The following is a 20,188-nucleotide window of genomic DNA, read 5'->3' as shown; positions in this document are numbered from 1 at the left end:
CACAGGGAATCCAGGACAGATGATCCCTTCAGGACCAGTAGTGTGAGTGGTGATACTGGGAGGGTGGAGGGAGGATGGGTTGGAAAGGGGGAACCGATTACAAGGATCTACATGTAACCTTGTCTACATGTGAAGGGAGACATTGGACAGTGCACGATATGACCAAATAATAACTTATAAATTACCAAGGGTTCATGAGGGAGCGGGGAGGGAGAGGAAAAAATGAGGACCTGATGCCAGGGGCTTAGTTGGAGAACAAATGTTTTGAGAATGATGAGGGCAATGAGTGTGCAAATGTGCTTTACACAATTGAAGTATGTATGAATTGTGAATAGAGTTGTATGTGCCCCTAATTAAACGTTAAAAAAAAAATAAAAACAGAACCACCGGAATGTAAAAAAAAAAAAAGAATTGCAGGTGAATGGATACATTGGATGGTGTAAGATATGGCAAAAATAAACAAATAATATATAATATAATAATAAGGGTTCCTGGGGGGTAGGTTGCGGGGTGAGGGAATATAGGGGGACTGATATCAAGGAGTTCACGAATAAAGAAAGTGTTTTAAAACTGATTGTGGTAGCAATTGTACAATACTACTTGATGTGACTGAACTATGGAATGTTATATCGGTAAGAGCTCTCAATAAAATGAATATATATATACATATATATATACAATGAAGCTGACATATGCAGATAGGCAGAGAGGTTTATGTTAAGAAAATGACTCACACAGTTGTGGAGGTGGGCCAAGTGCCATGTCTATGAGTCAGATGTCAGGCTGGAGGCTTCTTTCACTCAAGCAGCTTCAGGGACTGATGAACATGCCTGGGAATGTCATTCTTAAACAAGATAAGAGGACAACGTTACATATTTTCATCTTATGTTCTTCCTTTGATCTTTCATGACTAGTCAGGTTTGTTGGAACAATAAGAGGCTTGTACCAATTATTATTGAAAAAATAATCAGTGATTTTCTAGTTTTTGGCAAATTTATAAAAAAGGCAAAACTTTTACTCATTGTAATTAACGCATTTTATTTACGGTATTGGCAAAGAATATTGAATACACCTTGAACTGCCAGAAGGAAAAACAATCTGTCTTGGAAAGAAATACTGCCAGAATGCTCCTTAGAAGCAAGGGCAGCAAGACTTCACGTCAAGAACTTTGGAGATGGTATTGGCACAGGGCTGCAACAGCGGGCTCCAGTCTAGTCACAATTGTGAGGATGGCACACGACCAGGAAGTGTTTCATTCTGTTGTGCATAGAGCTGCTGTAAGTTGGAACCAATTCTATGACATTTAACAATAATTTTAGTTATCAATGGTTTTGTCATGTTCTTTGGAATCAGGCAGACATTGTTTGGATGACACGTATTCCTGTTTCCACAACATTTTCTCCCAGCATTTGCCAAATAAAATCTTTCCTTCACTACTGTAACTTTGTGGTGATTTTACCACAGGAAACTTTTGAAGCCACCACCACCACTCCAACCACCACACATACACACAGACACACACACTCACCAGAAGAAGGGTGGAATGAAGGCGGTATGTAAATAATATTTGATTATTTGATAATATAAAATAACAGAACACGAGAGACTTCTTTTAAAAAATCCTGTCTTAAAAAAAAACTATCTGAATGCCCATTTCACTCTTCTATTAGACACAAGTTAATGTATAGTAAGAGATCCCTAGTGGCAATAGTAGGCTGCATATTGAGCTGCTATGTCTATGGTCAGCAGTTCAAATCCACCAAGAGCTCTACAGGTGAAAGATGAGGCTGTTTGCTTTCATAAAGATTTAATCTCAGACACACAGAGGGAGTACATTTTACTCTCTCTTATAGAGTCACTATGAGTCGCAGGGAGTCTGGTTGGTTTGGAGTAGGAGAAAGGAGTTTTCTTTGACCTTTGGAAAATTCTCTCAAATCTCACGATTCTATCTAAATATGCCTCTGATCTATTAATGTATACAATACCTTAGGACCCAAAAATATGTACACAGTACAAAGTGGTCAATGTTTCTTGGAGAGGATGAAAACATTCACTTTATAGATGATTTTCATATCTTTAAACATTTTTCTGGTTGTAAAAATAAGTTACCTATCTAGAAAAAACTGTAACAAAAACCTAAAAATCACTCATATTCTCAGCATTCATATCTCCGTAACAAAGTCCCGCAACACTCGAGGCATAACTATGAACATTTTTATGACTTCCCTTTGTATATATGCATTTTTTAACATGGCTGAAAGTATCCTATACATACAAATTTAGTTTTTTTTAAAGCATGGGCCAAGAAATTCAGTATTCCTATGATTCTGTTTGTCAACATGAGTACTTGACTGCTGATTCATGGGGACTAGTAACTCCCTTCCCTCGTTCCTTGTTTATGTTAATTTTAAAATATACTGTTCTGCAAGTATAATAATTTGTGTAACTTAAGTGTAAATTTTGACATACCTATTTAATAAGTATTTATGGCTCCTTCTACCAACCCAAGAATTAGATTTTTAAAAACAATTTGTATTATAAGCGACGTCCTCGTTTCCCTTCTCCCATTGTTTAACCTCATAATCAGGGAAATGTAAATTAAACGTGAATTTTTTTAATTGATCAAATTGATTTTTATTCCTGCTAATAATTCCACTTTTCTAGGTCCTCAATTGTTTTTATTTTTGTACTCAGCTTTTCCTAAGTGTTTGGATCGTGAACCTATCACAATTTGAGATCAACAGCTTCTTTTCTGAAGGATCCCTATTTTCCTAGTCTGTTTCTTGGGCCAAATTTCCCTTTGAGTTCCATTCTTAACACCGAAATCCTGGGCAAATATGAGAGTAAAAGATAATGTATATTGCATGTAATATAGTGCTACGTTGGGGGGGGTGTTGGAACCGGGGTACCCTGATCTATTAAAATTCCTAATTTAGGAAAGATGTTTAAAGTTTTGGGAGGTAATTCATCAGCATTACTGCTGAGGATCAATTGTTTCCTAAGAGCCTATACAAACTGGGTGGCAACCAAAGGTCCTGCTTGCAATTTAACAATTGTGGGAACTTCAACAACGTATATAAAATCCTAACCTAGGTTTTCACTAATTTCTTAAATGGGTCTGGCAATAATTTTCCTTGCGTGGCTATTTTATTGGTTCAATAATGATGTTTGGGTATATGATGCAGTAAACGAAATTCTTAGCTAAATGATAGGCTATTTTTCAAAACCAAACCCTAAATTACAGCGCGAAGGATGAGGCTGTTTTGACTATCTCCATAACAAAGTCCCGCCACACTCGAGCCAGATTCTAAAGCAAACTTTTCTCTGGCTCCCACACACCTTCCGGTGAATTTGAAAAGGGATGAAGGAGTCTTCCAGTCATGAAACCATTAATGTTCTGTATTCTGTCTCTTCTTAACCGTCCTTGTGGTTTACACTCCCCCGGGCAAAATTACAGTTCCGAGAAACACAGCTCATCCGGTCCTTTTCTGAGTCACCAGGAAGGCCGTGACTGTCTCCTCCCACTCCCACAATGCAACTCGCTGTTTCTTTTCTGTCACGTGTCAGCAGACGGTACGCGCGCTCCCGTTGTGCGCCTGCGCAGTGGGCGTCTCCGGCTATTTTTCTCCGTGGCGTCGGCGGCGAGCGGAAGTTCTTAGAAGCGCCAGTTCCGCCTGTGTGTTCGAGTGAGCAAAATGGCGAAGATTGCCAAGACTCACGAAGGTAAGCGATCTTCTTCTGCTTAGCTGTCTTCCGCGCCGCTCGGTCGCCGAGGACTCTGCCTTACGTCCCCGCTTCTTTCTGTGCGTGTTTTTCGTCGGGGGCCCAGCCCGCGCTTCGTGGCTTACGTCGTCGTCTCGGTGTCAGCCGCGCAGGCCACTGCCCCAGTAATGGCGTCCTACTCTACACCGCCGACGGGCGCTTTGTTCCGTGCTTGGGTGCTGTTGCTTCCGAGTAGCCTCTCTGCCCCGAAGGCCTCGTTTGAACGGCTTGCCAAAGACGATTCCCGCGTGAGGGGGTCGGGAAGGAGCGTTGCAGGGACTAGACTCCCCAATCTGGAGACCCACTGGTTTAATTGCGCCTGTTTACTAGTTAGTAGTGAACACTTTCTTCTGGTATGTTGTTCGCTACAGATGGGTAAGTCAGCACAATTACGCGGCGCTCCTCGCTGACTGTTAACGGGTGCATGCCATGGTTACGGGGCAGTCCGCGCCTGGGCGTGGGAGGAAAGTCTGACTCGTCTTTGGGAACCGTCGCCGCATAGTTTGTGCCTAAGAAAGTCGGAAAAGCTCCGGAAAAACGGCAACCCCTTTCCAGGCAGCGTAACTCGGGCTTGGTTAAACCGAGGCCTATGAGGCCCAACCTTGGGTGATGAGTGTTTTTCTGTGAGTCTAGGTGGCTTTTTTTTTTTTTTTTTGAAGAAATTATTTGGGCAGAAAAACAAACCAAAAAAACGCACTCAGTACTTTTAGCGTAATATTGCGGTGTTTCTTTGGAGAATGGTAATTGGAAAAGTAGGTAGAAGAGTGTGAAGGTATGTTAATATTGTCGTTGATCAAACTAGTTGATCGTTTTGTGGAATACATTGGAATAGACCGAAGTCTCCCCAGGGTATTAAGAATGGACACGGGTGATGGGAAGTGGGGTCCTCTTCCTGAAAAGAGGAAACGTGGGAAAACTCGAATTGCATTCCTTTTGATTTCTGATAGGAAATCCACATTTTTCACTGAACACAATGTCGCTCCCAAGAGAATTGAGTCACTTTTATTTCACCCGCTGCTTCTGTTCGTTGTGGGGCAGCCCTGTAATAGGTAACAGAATAAGGATAAGATCGGCACAAATTGTACAATCTTAACGGGTTAGCAACCAAACTAATGCATCATGACCAGCATGATATTCTGGTCATCTGCAGAATGGAGTGATTGTGTTTAGGGTAATTTCACAGAAGTAGTGATGCTGGAAAGATCAGTTTTCCATGAGGGGAGGATATCTACAGAGAACATCTTTAATCCACAGGTGCCCTTAAATATCCCTTCTCTAGATTTTAGAATATATTAATCATACATTGGATGTAACTAGAATAGCAGAAGTAGAAAAATGTTATCTTTCTTATAGAGTCGATTATTCATTTGGGCTATTTTGTGGCTTTGATGACTTGTTGGCTGGCAGTAGTAGTAGTGGGCTGAGTTTTGGGTTGCTAGTCGCAAAGCTGGTGGTGGTTCAAACCTTCCAGGAAGATGAGACTTACTGCTATAAAGATTCACAGTCTTGGATGCTATGAATCGGAATCAACTCCCTGGCAGTGAGTTGGGGGTTTGGTTTTCGTCCCTTTGATAAGAATATCAAGATTCTGTTATCTTACATTTTAGAAACCCAGCAAATAGCCTTAGTTGATAGAAAATGTCTGTTTACTGTTCAGAATTGCTATTTGGGGGTTATTCAGTTAATGTAAATTGATAACACAAAGAACGTATTAAAATATTCAGTGTAATGGCCAAGTTTCAGCATTGTAAAAAATATCCTGCCTTCAAGGTGCTTGCATGTAGTAAGGGGAACTCTTACATAGACCCATCCACTTCAGTCTGACTGATTCCAACTCATACTGGGCAGAATAGAACTGATTTATAGAGTTTCCTGGGCTGTAAATATTTATCGAATCTTACTGCCTCTTTTTTCTCCCGAGGAGTGGTTGTGGGGTGTGACCAGCCTTTCAGCTAGCACCCCACGCCTTAACCCACAGCGCCACAAGAGAGCTAAAATAAAAACAGAAGGATAAATGTTTAATAGAAATTTTGTTTATAAAGCTTCTTTTCCTGAAATTTTCTTGGAGAGCTCTAGTCCTTCAGGATCCATCTCTGTTTTCACTTGTTAAGCCACTATCATAACTTAGAGTAGAATTAATTTCTTGACTATAGCAGTATAAATCTTTAATACATTACTTAGAATGTTTAAAGTTTTCTCTGCAACTGTACTTGGAATGTCCAATACCTGGTTCATAATGGATTCTTGACTATTTAATCAATGTCAAGATATTTCTACTGGATTTACTGTGTCACTGAAAGGGTACATTTTAACTGACCTTTGAAGGAATTAGGTAGGCTTGTGATGGGAGGGAAGCAGAACTCACTCGTTACCGTGATGGGAGGGAAGCAGAACTCACTCGTTACCTCCTGAGATGAGAGGAAGAACTGTTAAGTTGAGGTAAAATTATTGAAGGCTTGAAACTTGAACAGAGCCTTGGTGGCCTCGGGGGTAAAGTTGGGCTGCAAACTGCAAGCCAGGTCAGCAATTGGAAGCTGCTATCCACAGTTTGAACCCACCAGCCACTCCAAGGGAGACAGATGAGACTCCCTACTCCTGTAAAGAGTTACAGTCCCCAAAACCTGGAGTAGGTTTCATCTGGCTTATAGGGTTCCTCTGAATCAGAATTGATTAGATGGCAGCTGGTTGGTTGGTTGCAATCATTAGCATTTTATAAGATTTGATTAAGAATTATAAATAAATAAAAATTCATAATGCTACATTTTAAAGACTACTTTTACTTAAAATAATGTAGCTAGAAGACATTTCTTTTGCTATGTCTTTTAATTAATTTTAAAGTAATGACTGTACAAGTAGTTTATACTTGAATTTTGTGAGGTGTAAGTAATAACTGTATTGAAGCTTAGGTAGGTTATTATGCCATCTTCAGATGTGGTTATTTTCATGGGTTACGGATTCCGTTGATTGAGTCATAGGAATATCTGTTAGGATGACCTCTTACATCCTCTTTAAACAACGTTTTCTCCTTAAGACCCTCCTCAGTTTGGCTTATACTTTCTAGGATTAAAATACAAAAAGAGCTGGATTTATTCTGGTCAGGTGCGATGTTTAAGATTTGCTTGTGTGGCATATTGTATCAGATGTCTACAGTTAGGAATGTATGTAATCATACTATCCAGCAGTTCTTTGGCAAACAAGGAGGGGAAACTTCCTTGGGGCAATAGGACTGTTAACCTTTTTTATGGTTAGCAGCCCAGCACATAGATCACCAGATCTCCTTGAGGTTTTTTTTGTAGCGTTCAATAAACGTTCTATGTTTCAGAAAAGGAAAAATGGATTATCCCCAAATTTTGTATGTTGATTTTGCTGCTATCCTTTGATGGTGACTTAAACCATATAAAGATCCATTCAAGGACACCCACAGATAGCCTCTGGCAACACTACTGTGTCTTACAAGGTCACCATGAGTCTGAACCTACTGGATGTCAGTGGCTAACTTTGTTTAAACAAAAGATGTGCAAATTCTGGTGCCTCTTCCACTATACTTTTAATGGCAGGAATATAAAATGTATTGTTTTATATCTTAAAAAATTATACAAGTTTTTCTAACCCAGCCTTCAACATTATCCAGAAATAATTTTTACACACAGTGATTTGCATGCCTTAAAATAATGAGTGATACCAATATAAGAAAAATCTCAATCTTGACAATTCTCATGGCTTCTCCTTTAGTATAAGTCTTGCATGCTCTTTGGTAAATGCAAATCTCATGAACTTAAATAGTACTTTGATTCCTTGTGTAAAACACACACCACCACCACCACTTGCCCCCTCAGTACACCAAGCACTTAACCACCCTGGCATTTGGGGTGATGCATAGCTTCAGTTTTGAGTTTTAAAATGTACTGTTAAGACAAAGGAGCTCTGGAGACATAGTGACTTACATGTTGGTGAGCAATTCTAAATCACTATGCTTTGCAGGAGAAAGATGAGGCTTTCTTTTCCCTAAAGATTTAGTTTTGGAAACCCACAGGAATCCACTAAAGAGTTAAGAGTTGAGTCAAGAGATAAAGAATTCCAATTTCCTTTTGAAGTCTTTAGAAGCAGCAGCCAACAGTCCTCCCATAAACTCCACCCCACGAAGTTATTTTGCTAAAATTGGGGAAAAGTTTTAGTGAGGTTTCATCCAGGAGTCTAAGTAATTTGTGAATCTATGTTAGGTTTCTCTCTTCTACCTTCTGATACCCCATTTTCTCTTACTCTCTTCACCTCTCCATTTAATTCCCCCAATCCTTCTGTTCTACTAGGAATTCAACTCCCCTTTGCAATTTACATAAATAAACCCATCAAAAGAGCATTTCTAATAACTACTTGCCATAAGACCCAGTACACCTCCTTGGGTATATAAACCAGTTGCCACTGAGTATATTCCATGTTTGTCAGAGTAGAACTGTGCTCCATAGACTTTCCAGTTAACTACTTTTTTAAAAAGCAGATATATACTGGTAATTAGCTTTTTTCCCAAGGCACCTCTGGGGGTACTTGAAATAAACTGCCAACCTTTCAGTTGGCAGCTAAGTGTGTGAGCCCTTTCCACTATCTAGATCGGTGGTTCTCAACCTGTGGGTTGCGACCCCTTTGGGGGTCGAAGGGCCCTTTCACAGGGGTAGCCTGATTCATAACCGTAACAAAACGACAGTTATGAAGTAGCAAAGAAAATAATTGTATGGTTGGGGGTCACCAAAGCACGAGGAACTGTGTTAAAGGGTCGCGGCATGAGGAAGGTTGAGAACCACTGCCCTAGATCTTCCCTTTAGGTTATACTCAAGTGATCTGAAAACCTATGCTTCCCACAGAAAAACCTGTACACCTGGATCTCCCTCAGCTGGGAAATGGATGAACTCGCTGTAGTTCATCTTTACGCTGGAGGCCTACTCAGTATTAAGGGAATCTTATTATTAATATGAGCAATAGCATAAACACTAGAAGATTTATGGGTACTGGTTAGCAAATGACATATCTGGGGAGCCAGTTCTTTTGTCAGATAACATGGGGACACCAAGGGGAAGGGGGTGTCCTCCTTGCCCAATCACCACAGACAGTGACTTTCTATCTGAATACCTTGAACTAATCACTGCCATCTAGTCCATTCTGACTTGAACAAGGTAGAACTGACCCTTTGTGTTTCTGAGACTAAATAGAACTAGACAGCCTCATCTTCCACTGGTGGGTTTGAACTGCTGACCTTGTGGTTCACAGCTCAGTTCACATAGCACACTATACCACCAGGGCTCCTTTCTTGAACTACAAGGAGTCTGAATTGGAAAGGGATTGGGTTAGAAGGGAGGGATTGTTAATAGTGTCATAATTGAAGTAGAGAGAGATAAGCATAAACTTTTGAGTCTTTCTCTTCCTCCTCAAAAGGTAACATTGGGCCCGTGCTCGGTTCACCTTCTCCATGTTTCCTCCTACTTGCTTTTCATGCTTGTCATCAGCTCTGTGAGAAATAATGCATGTTGTGCTCCCTTTTAAGCTGCTTGTATTTAAGAAGTGCAGGAATATACCTGTAGCTATAACTTAAAGTGTTTGATAGTTTTGAACATGTGGAGCAAGAGATTACAAAATGTTCATAAAAGTGGAAGATGTGGAATTTTATAAGCCTTTGTAAATTGGGGGAAGAAAGGTTTGAAAACTTAAGCAGATCTACATACATATTTATGAAATGTTTAGGTAATAGGTAAATGTTGGAAAAACCTATAATGATAACAGTGTAATCCGTTTTCCAACTCTGTCAATTCTTATGGAGCCCCGGTGACAGTGGTTATTCATTGGGCTGCTAACCACAAGGACGGCAGTTCAAAACAACTAGCAGCTCTTTGGGAGAAAGTCTGGGAGGCTTGCTACTCCTGTGAAGAGTTAAAATCTCAGAAACCCACAGGAGCAGTTCTACCCTGTTCTATAAAGTTGCTGTGAATTGGAATTAGTGAGTGAGTTTGGTCAATTTGCTCCACAACTTTTGTGAAAATGGAATCTCAAAGACACAAAGTTACCTTACTTCTATGAATATTGTAATACACATTTACTCTCAAGTATTTGAGTGGTAATGTTTTGGCACATTGCTCATTAAAAAATAATTGCTAAGTTTTTGTATTTTTGATCTGTGCACTGTGCCTGGCATAACAAGTTATTGAGTGTTAATGGGCTCTTGCATTTTAATATTTTGGGTAACGTGTGTGTAATGTATTGATTTTGATTCATTATGTCTGGGATGAAAACGCAAATTCTCTGCAGGAGATCGAACCTGCATTCACTAGTTTGAAGCCCTGTGTTGTGTGGAGCAGAGGTTGCAGGCTATATGGTTATTCTGATTTACCCAATTATGTTTCCTGCCTGGCTCAGGATGATTGTAGCATTTGTGGTCCGTAGCAAACATGAGGCATGTACACACTTATTTTTTTAAAGTCCAACCTGTTCCCTAAGGAAAATGGATAGTAAGTCTCCATCACCCTCTAGCCAGTCATGTAATGACTGAAAGGTTTTTGTGTAGTCTTCCTGGGGGGAAAGAGTGTGTGTGGATTAGGGGTATGATATGAAAACTTTGAGCTGGAGGCTTCTAGTAATTTGTAGAAAAATTCCATGATCAATTTCATTTTTCTACATGTGTGCATATATTATATTTATTGCTATATAGAATTTGAAAACAAAACACCTTTTGATTAAGGCCGCTGGCAGTTCTGTGGCACATATTTAGATTTTTTTTTAATGCTTTGACAGTTTTATTTTATCAACGATAAGGATTCCAGGTTGTAGAAGCTGTTACAGGTGTGATTTGCTTTAGAGCAATTGAAGTTGTTTATTTACATTGCTGATGATAGTATGCTTGTGAGGCCTGGATTTGGGAGATAACGTTTGGTTTTATTTAAGAATAAAAACCCAAATCAAATCCATTGTCATTGAGTCAATTCTGACAGATTGTGGATTTTTTAAAACATAATTTTATTAGTGGCTCAGACAACTCTTATCACAATCCATACATACATCAGTTGTGTCAAGCACATTTGTACATTCATTGCCCTCATCATTCTCAAAACATTTGCTCTTAAGCCCCTGGCATCAGCTCCTCATTTTCCCCTCCCATCCCCTCCTCCTCCCTTATGAACCCTTGATGATTTAGAAATTATTATTTTGTCATATCTTACATTGTCCGACGTCTCCCTTTACCCACTTTTCTGTTGTCCATCCCACAGGCAGGAGGCTATATGTAGATCCTTGTAAACAGTTCCCCCCCCTTTCCAACCCACCCTCTCTCCACCCTCCCGGTATCAGCACTCTCACCACTGGTCCTGAAGGGATCATCTGCCCTGGATTCCCTGTGTTTCCAGTTCCTATTTGTACCAATGTACATCGGCTGGTATCATGATAGTGGGTGGGGAGGAAGCATTTAAGAACTAGAGGAAAGTTGTATGTTTTCATCGATGCTACACTGCACCCTGACTGGCTCATCTCCTCCCCGTGACTCTTCAGTCAGGGGATGTACAATTGCCTACGATGGGCTTTGGGTCTCCACCCTGCACTCCCAATGATAGGTTTTTTGTTCTGATGATTGCCTGATACCTGAACCCCTCAGATCACACGGGCTGGTGTGCTTCTTCCATGTGGGCTTTGTTGCTTCCAGCTAGATGGCCGCTTGTTTACCTTCAAGCCTTTTAAGACCCCAGGTGCTATATCTTTTGATAGCTGGGCACCATCAGCTTTCTTTACCACATTTGCTTATGCACCCACTTTGTCTTCAGTGATCTTGCCAAGAAGGTGAGCATCATGGTATGTGGGGAGAGGTCAGATGCTCACAGACATCCTCCCTGAAGACAGTCACCAGAGAGTAGGCCCTGCTCCCTGCTGCTGGGGACAATGGACTACTTCTCCCTGAGGCTTGCGACCATTATCTTGGTTCCTGTAGGTGGAGTTCACACCCTACTGATAACGGTTCCTGTGGAGATCCAGAGAACAAGTCAAAGTTAAGCTGCCATCCTAAATCTAGGATCCGCCCATCTTGTCACATGTATAACCCCAATCCCTCCTCTTCCTATTGTGTGTATGTCCCTAGACCACCCCCTCTGATTGCTGTATAACCCATAGTACAACCCCTTCTTTGTGACGTTATGTCTTTACTTATAATTAGTGGGCTTGCACGCCCCCAAAAGGTATATAGGCCTGGGTTAGCAATAGAGATCTCTCTCCTTTCTTTCCCCTCTCCTCTCCCGTCCTCTCCCTTGTTCCCTTTCCCGCCCTCCTTCCCTTCCCCCCCTCTCCACATGGACCAAGCGGGGCTGAGGTGAGCAATGCTATCATGTAATGTGTCTGACTTCATTGTTTGACTCTCTTCTATCGCTCATGCTCTCAATGACTTTAATATAAATTTATATATCACAACCGTACAATTGTGCATACTGAACCCATGATTAGCGGTGGGAGGCTGGCCGGCCCCCCCAACCTCTTACTACAATGGAATGCCAGTTTAACAGAATCAAGTATTGAAGGAGTACTTGAATGGAGGCCCAATGTCCATCTGCTACCTTAATACTAAACTTGTAAATATATGCACACAGATCTATTTCCACATCCTCATATATGAATATTTTTACATATGTACATGCTTGTATTTAGACCTCTATAAATGCCCTTTACCTCCTAGCTTTTTCCTCTATTTCCTTTTACTTTCCTCTTGTCCCATGATCATGCTCAGCCTTCATTTGTGTTACAGTAATTCCTCTCGGTTACATTACACTTGGTCACCCCCATCAGGCCTCCCACACCCTCCTCAACACCAACTTGGATCACTTGCTGTTCCCTTGTCCCTGGGTTTGTTACCACCACTACCCCTCCTCCCCAACTTCCCCTCTCCCATGTCCCCCCGGAACTGTCAGTCCTGTTGTTTTCTCCTCCAGATTGTTCATCCAGCCCATCTTATCTAGACAGACCTGTGGAGATAATAACATGCACAAAAAAACAACAAGCCAATGACAAAAAAAAAACACAAGAAAGAAAAGCTTGTAGTAGTTAGTTTAAGGACTGTTTGTTGGCCCTTAGGCGTGTTTTCCAGTTGAGTCTGTTGGAGCGCCAAAGCCTGGCCCTAAAGTCCATCCTTGGTATGTCCTGGGACTTCGTTGTTGTGCTCCCATTGCTGTTCTGTTGCACGCCCTTAGTGTTTTGCCTCAGTGTGGTGGGATCAGATCGGGTTGAATTCCCACACTCTTTCCAGTGTTGTCCCCTGTAGGGCTATGGGTCAGTGAGGGATGCCGTGTCTCAGTGGGGCCGGCCATATGGTCCTCTGTGGATTCGCTGCTCTGAGTGGGAATATCGTCCTCAAGGGTTGGTGGGCCAGGATGCGCTCTACTCTCTGTGCCTTCCACTTCATTTGCTCCCATGTGCTCTGATCAGACATGTCCCTCTCCCGGAGCTGCAGATTCGGTGTTGTCTTCAGAAATCAATTCTTCTGGGGCAGTAAGCCCATTTTAAATTCCTGGGACCTCCAACTCTTTCTTCTGGGGAAATGTGGCTCAGCTTGTATGAGACAAAGTTTCTGTGTAAAAAAGTCTTATCCATCTTGAGGGAGAACCTGGAGTCTTCTCTCTTGTTGAGAGGACATTTGGGGTCAGGCAGTTTGTAAATGAGCTGCTTCCAGTGCCTGGTGTTAAGGGGCAAAGTTAATGGGCTGGGAAGAATTGAAACAGCCACTTGTTAGGCCACAATCATTTGACAACACAAATTCTTTATATACTTTTGTGATTTCAGTATGTTACAGTGAAGCATTAGTCTGTAATACCAAGCCAGTTTGTGTCTGGAATGTACTTACAAGTTGAAGGGCTAGACTTGTTTAAGGATACCAAATGATTTCATCATTCTGGATCTCTAAGATGCCACCTGGGGACTTGTTAGAAATGCGGACACTTAGGTTCTTCTCAAGTCTGCTATGTTTTAACAAGGGATGTAGGTAGTCTTCCCCTCCCCCCAAGCTATATTTGAGTTTTGAAAACCACTCTTGGTAATACTCTTATTTTCATGTTCAGGTAGAGCTGAGTTTTTTAGTGTAGTGTTGGGTCCCCCTAACCAACATTGCTTTTATGGTTTTTTGTGTTTTTTTCTGTTGGGAAAAGGTTTAGAATTCACTGCTAATTTAAAGATTAACTTTGGCAGCCCATCTATTTGAAATGAGTTGGTAAGGTGAGAGCAATTTGTAGTTGATGGGAGAGGAAGCAACTCTATATTAATCTGTTGAAATGGGGGATATATATTAAAAATCAGTACTTAATAATAGTTTTACTAACCCACATTATTTTAAATTTTCTGTATTTACCAAGATATTTTGATAATACATAGTAGAGAAATGCATTATGTTGAGAACTCTTTGGAAGATGAAATTAAGAAGCCTTTACTTTCTTTCTCTTAGATATTGAAGCACAGATTCGAGAAATTCAAGGCAAGAAGGCTGCTCTTGATGAAGCTCAAGGAGTGGGCCTTGATTCTACAGGTTATTATGATCAGGAAATATATGGTGGAAGTGACAGCAGATTTGCTGGATACGTGACATCAATTGCTGCAACCGAACTTGAAGATGTAAGTTATCGATGATACAAGAGACAAGTTTTTTTTGGGGGGTGGGTTTGGGAAAACATAAATGAATTTTATGTTGGAGTCACCTGGTTTAATCAGGGGAGAGTGTTTCCTGCAAGAAAAAATGTATAGGTGTCCTCCCTCAGCTTCTGAAACTTTACTGGAAGTACTCAGTTCTGAGGGTTTTTGCTACCGAAATCAGTGCTGAATCTGTACTCCTGAGCTCTGTCTGAAGTAGCCCATGTTAGAAGCAGTTTGATTGTGAATCGTCTTGTCTATGCTTTTTGGTTTCAGACTGGTACTTGGTGCTTCCCCGCACTGCCACTGCCGTTGATCTCATATGATTGGGCTGTCTAGTAATACCTTTTGTATATTTTCAATTGCTCTGAAAACTGACCACCTCTCATTTTGAAATAAGATTTCTCAAAATGCTTTTTTGGGGGTCAAATTTTGGTTCCAGTTTTTAAAAAAATCATTTTATTGGGGGCTCTTACAACTCTTGTTACAATCCGTCTACCAATTGTATCCAGAATATTCGTCCATATATTCCATTGATCGTTTCTAGGCATTTACTTTCTATTGAGCCCTTGGGATCAGCTCCTTTTCCCGCTCCCCCGGCTCAGAGGCTCAGAGTGCTTTTTATGTAGTCTGTCGTGTCATTTCTATTTGATAAGACCACCCCAAAGCAAACATCCACATTTATTTGGTAAAATATATCTATGTTTTTATGTATGAGTTAGTCATAGACAAACCAAAATTTTATGTATATAGATTTATTAAAAGGTTTATTTATTTCTTAAAATATATTGATGAAATACAAAGTTAAAGTCATATTTTTTTCTTTGCTATTTTTTAATCTTCCTGGGTTTTTTTAGAGAAGTGTTTTAGTACCAAAGAAAATTTATAGAAGCCAATTAAAAGGAATAATATTTTTGATTACCATGTCCTAACTTGATGGCTATATGTAGTAATAGTTTCTTTTAGAAGACAATACCAGACTACTCCCAAGTTGGAGATTAAAATTGTCTCAAATGTTCAACTTTTCCAAGACCAGTAGATTTATTCCCGCCCCCCCCCACCTCTCCCCGTTGTGTTCTGCATATTATTGCAATGTTTCATAGAAATTTTAAGGAAATGTCTCACCAGTTGTGACTGCTATGAAATTTTAAATTTAGGGAAGGCTTTGGTAGATAATATGGTTTTTATCTTTCAGTAGATCATACTCCCCAGGAAAACTAAGGATGATGATTTAAATCACATCCTCTAGTTCAGTGGTTCTCAACCTTCCTTATGCCGTGACTCTGTAATATAGCTCCTCAGGTTGTGGTGACCCCCAACCATAAAATTGTTTTCGTAATTCATAACTGTAATTTTGCTGCTGTTATGAATTGGGCAACCCCTGTGAAAGAGCCATTCAAACCCCGCCCCCCCCCCCAAGGGACATGACCCACAGGGTGCTCTAGATACCACCCACCTTAATCCTGTAACAGAACTCCCTCCGAACAGTAGTCACAGGCTAGAATTTACAACACATCAAAAGGATTATGGCTAGAAGGGCTATATTAAGTAATTAACGGAATCTCACTATATGTCCCAGTAGCTGAGGGGGAAATTTCGATTGTGAAATAACACGTAAGTGATGTTATGATCTTGAGAATTTCTCAGCATTACATACCTCTTACGTTACTAATGCAATACACACAGTGTAACATTTTCTTTTTAAACATACTGGTAAGGGAAGCAGGAGCCCTGGTCGGTTAGAGTTGGGCTGCTAACTGCGGTTTGAAACCACCTGCTGCTCCTTGGGAGAAAAACGAGGCTTTCTACTCCCATAAAGAGTTACAATCTTTAAAAAAAAAAAGAGTTACAGTCTCAGAAACCCACAGCAGCAGTTCTACCTGTCTTAAGTGAGTTTGGTTTTGGTTTGGTCAGGGAAACATGTGGGGTGGAGCATGGACACTCTAAAGGCTCATGGATAAAATTCCATTATCTTTTAAGTCCATTTTCCCACAAGCTTTTTGAAGGCCCCTTGTACATTTAAATTTTATTTTTATTGTTTCTGTTGTTAAATCTTGTGTAAAATACTTTTTAAAAATAAAAAGGAAAATAGAGATTTTAAATAGAAACATTTTCTTCCTTAGTTGCCAGATTTGAAAACAGATTTCATAGGTTTGTTTGAGAAAGCAGTGTGCTTAGTTTTTTTCTGTTTCCTAATTACTTTGTTTTCATTAACTTGCAGTAAGCAAAAGTATAAAGAACTAAATGTAGTAACTTGAGTTGTAAATTGTGTGTGTGGGTTTTATGAGCAGGGCCTACACATCACTTGGCATGTATTTCTGACATAGTATTTGGATGTGAGTTTTTGTGTTCATCTTTATTATTTTCAAATTTGACCTTTTTTCCCTCACTGCTTTTTGTGGGGTAATTGATTTTATTGCAGGATGACGATGACTACTCATCATCTACAAGTTTGCTTGGTCAGAAGAAGCCTGGATATCATGCCCCTGTGGCATTGCTTAATGATATACCACAGTCTACAGAACAGGTAATTTCTTTTGAAAGTATATCTCAGTTCCCATGGAAAATCCATACATTTTAGGAATCAATTTTGGAATGTGTGTTAGGCGGGGTTGACTAGAAAAACAAATCCAGTGATAGATATGTATAAGAAAAAGTTTTATATCGAGACGTAGTTATAAATCAAGAAAGAGCCCTAACCCAGTCCAACTCGTTAAGTCCCAAAGTCTGATATTCATGCACAAGTCCCTCGTCAGACTCAGCTGCATGCAGTGGTGCAGAATGCGAGATCACAGGCTGGAAAGTGGAACATTGCAGGACATGTTTCTCAGGGTGGCCACCAGCGTCCCAACAAGCCGGAAGGTGGAGTGGTTCCCAATGTCTTCCTGATGAGAAGGCCGCATCCCCCAAGGGGACACCATCAGTTGTGACCTGATAGACAGTTGGATTCCACCCTATACTTGTATGCATCTTCAAGTTGACATAAAATTATCTAACTGCTACAGAATATTTTGAGCAATATTGACTTGGAATAAATTGAAATTATCTTTAGGTTTATTTTATAAAGGTAATTCTCTAAGGGTGTGTGAACTATGGAATGTGGGCCATGTATATTATCCTTTCCATATGACTTATTTTTTTACATTAACATTTACCCATAAAATGAAACCGACTAGTTTGTTGGTAGGCATTTATTAAACATGTTCCACGTTTTGTAATGGTTGTATTTTTTGTTATGTTCTGTATGGTTACGTAATAACATGGGAGTAATACGTGAGATGTGCTTCTTTTCAGTATGACCCATTTGCCGAGCACCGACCTCCGAAGATTGCAGACCGGGAAGATGAATACAAAAAGCATAGGCGCACCATGATAATTTCCCCAGAGCGTCTTGATCCTTTTGCAGATGGTAATTCTTTCCCACTTTTCTATCAGTATCCAGAAATTTATTTGTATTAAGTTGTCTTTAGCCCTTTGATTTTTTTTGGCATGCTTATGAATTTTTACTTTTATTTTTAAAAATTCCCCCTTACTATATAGATTTGTATAGATTTGGTTGAAGTCACAGATGCCATATTCTTCATCTTTATAATGCAAGTTTTCTTTCCAGGTAGAAGGACAAGAAAATAATGAGCCAATGCCATAGAAACGCAAAGGGTTAAAGGTTTTTCTTTTACTTTTGTTTTGGGTACGCTTTCTATACTTTGAACAAATGTGTTTCTGCTCAAAAATACTTTCAGATTATTGAAAGTTTTCATTCAAATTCCTAGACTTTTAGGAATGTTGTTTTTGAGAAACTTTCTCACAGTAGTGCCCCTCCCATGTTGCTCTAAATATAGCTTAGTAAATGCACCTACTTTGCTCTAAGCATAGTTAAAGGGAAAACCAAAGTATATAGACAAAGATTATGATAGTTTTCATAGTTGGAATCTGTTTTGCTAATTTTAGTGTGCAAGTCAGCACAAGGGGCAGTAGTGAGCCTGATGGAAGCTTTCCTCAGGTGAGTGAGTTTCACAATCAAAATTTAGGTGCCTGTTTCTTAAAATCAGCTTCTGCTGCAGGTTTACAAATTAGACTTTCAGCCTGCATGAATTAGTAGGGATATTCTTTTTTTTTTACTTGCTTAATTGTAATTGATTTAAACATGTATGTCAGAATTCACAGGCCCATACTAACTGTCCTTAATTTCTTTCCTACAGCAGTACTGCTATATGCCAGTCCTGTCTGCATTCTTAAGGGTGCAGTTCAACACATCCTCTCTAGATTATGGTGAAAAAGTATTCCAAAGGAAGTCTTTATCAGAGCTAGTGTCAGAAAGAATGACACTGCCAATTGGGCATGATCTTCAGTATAGGAAATGTATTAGAATTTTATTTTATTTTATTTTTCCTAAATCACATTGATGCTATACTATGTGTATAGCTAATTTCCACACTTCTAAAGCATAGTGTGCTTCTGTGAATCTTGTTATATATTGTTTGGGCTTCTTTAAAATATTTCAAAGTTTGTAAAGCAAATACTGAAACTTCAGCCAAGAGACTAACACATCTCTTTGTACACTACTTTTCTTCTGTGTGCATCTTAATGGTAGAAGTAATGTATTTCACACAACATGTTTCCAGTTGTAATTTATACTGTCTTAAGATTAAGTATAGTAATGTTTCTGGGTCAAAACTTAAGGGAAAAAAACCACGAAGCCCTTTTTAGTGACTGCAGTATAAGATGGTAGGCATATTTTAAAAAGATTTTCTGAACTATGAACTAGTTTAGAAAGTTGTATGAAGAACTTACCTTAGCATAGTTATTTGTAGTCAGGATTTTAACAGCTTGCAACAGGTAATGTTTTGAATATAAATATCTTTCCAAAGTGTTACTAATGGTAAAGAGATAATTTTCTAGGCTTCTATTCTGCTGCTTGAAGTCAGAACTGCTGATGGAGACAAAGGCACGAAAGTGTACGTATTCCGGATTAGCAACCCAGGAACCCATCACTTCTGAAGACTAAACTGTGCTGTCATTTTGTTTTTATATGCATTAAAATATTTGTTTTAAACTGCTGTAGATATGTTTGTGTTCAAACAGGTTAAATTGATCAGCAAAACTCAATAAAAAAGTAAGATGTATAATTATTAAAGTTTTCCATCAAAAGTAAATTAATTGATTACAAAATAACTTTAATATTAGAGCAGGGCAGATAAATCAACTGAATCTAATTATCTTTTATTTATTGTACTCTTGTCCTATTGCTGTTCTTTTCTGCAGGAGGGAAGACCCCCGATCCTAAAATGAATGCTAGGACTTACATGGATGTAATGCGAGAACAGCATTTGACTAAAGAAGAGGTGTGAACCTTCTTTTTTTTAAAAAAACAATTTTATTGGGAGCTTCTACAGATGTGAATCTGCTTATTTTAATGGCTGTGAAAGAAATGTAAAAGAAAACAGAATTGAAAGACTCATTTCCCTTTTTTCTGTTATTTGAACACATAGTGGTATAATATTAGTAGAAATTAAGTTGATCAGAACCTCTTCCAAATTTCTACCACCTCCCCAAAATTATTCCTTGAAAGACAGGGAAAGCTTAAAGAGACGGAAACCAGGGGAAGGTTGGAGGAGTGCAAACAGTGTCTTTAGAATTGTAGAGACCTAGGTGGGAGGGTATGTTGAGAAATGAGCTTTGTGTTTTGATTTTTTTGTTTGGTTTCTATGAATTTTTATAGCTGTAAATTTTTACTTAACCCTTGTACAGGTGTACATCATTGTAATCCATAATTTTAGTTCCACTTTTTAACATCTTT

At 39.5% G+C, this 20,188-nt stretch overlaps 1 protein-coding gene across 2 annotated transcripts in view; it reads left to right on the top strand.

Moving 5' to 3' along the window:
- The first annotated feature begins 3,644 nt into the window (after positions 1 to 3,644).
- SF3B1 (splicing factor 3b subunit 1) overlaps positions 3,645 to 20,188 on the top strand; it is a 34,928-nt gene continuing 18,384 nt past the window's right edge. Inside the window, exons 1-5 of one of the 2 annotated variants that reach the window (XM_004701512.3) lie at positions 3,645 to 3,723; positions 14,210 to 14,376; positions 16,814 to 16,918; positions 17,686 to 17,800; positions 19,654 to 19,733. In XM_004701512.3, the coding sequence (XP_004701569.1) occupies positions 3,696 to 3,723; positions 14,210 to 14,376; positions 16,814 to 16,918; positions 17,686 to 17,800; positions 19,654 to 19,733 (495 nt within the window). In that variant the 5' untranslated portion in view covers positions 3,645 to 3,695. Of the gene's footprint in view, positions 3,724 to 14,209; positions 14,377 to 16,813; positions 16,919 to 17,685; positions 17,801 to 17,856; positions 19,347 to 19,653; positions 19,734 to 20,188 lie in introns of those variants that run through there. The other variant, XM_045293891.1, reaches the window with a different exon arrangement.

Source organism: Echinops telfairi, unplaced genomic scaffold, assembly GCF_000313985.2.
Source record: "Echinops telfairi isolate 266 unplaced genomic scaffold, ASM31398v2 ScPeMD7_3;HRSCAF=10, whole genome shotgun sequence".
Lineage (NCBI taxonomy): Eukaryota > Metazoa > Chordata > Mammalia > Afrosoricida > Tenrecidae > Echinops > Echinops telfairi.
The sequence above is the reverse complement of the archived record's forward strand: the minus strand, read 5'-3'. Positions and strand labels throughout refer to the sequence as shown.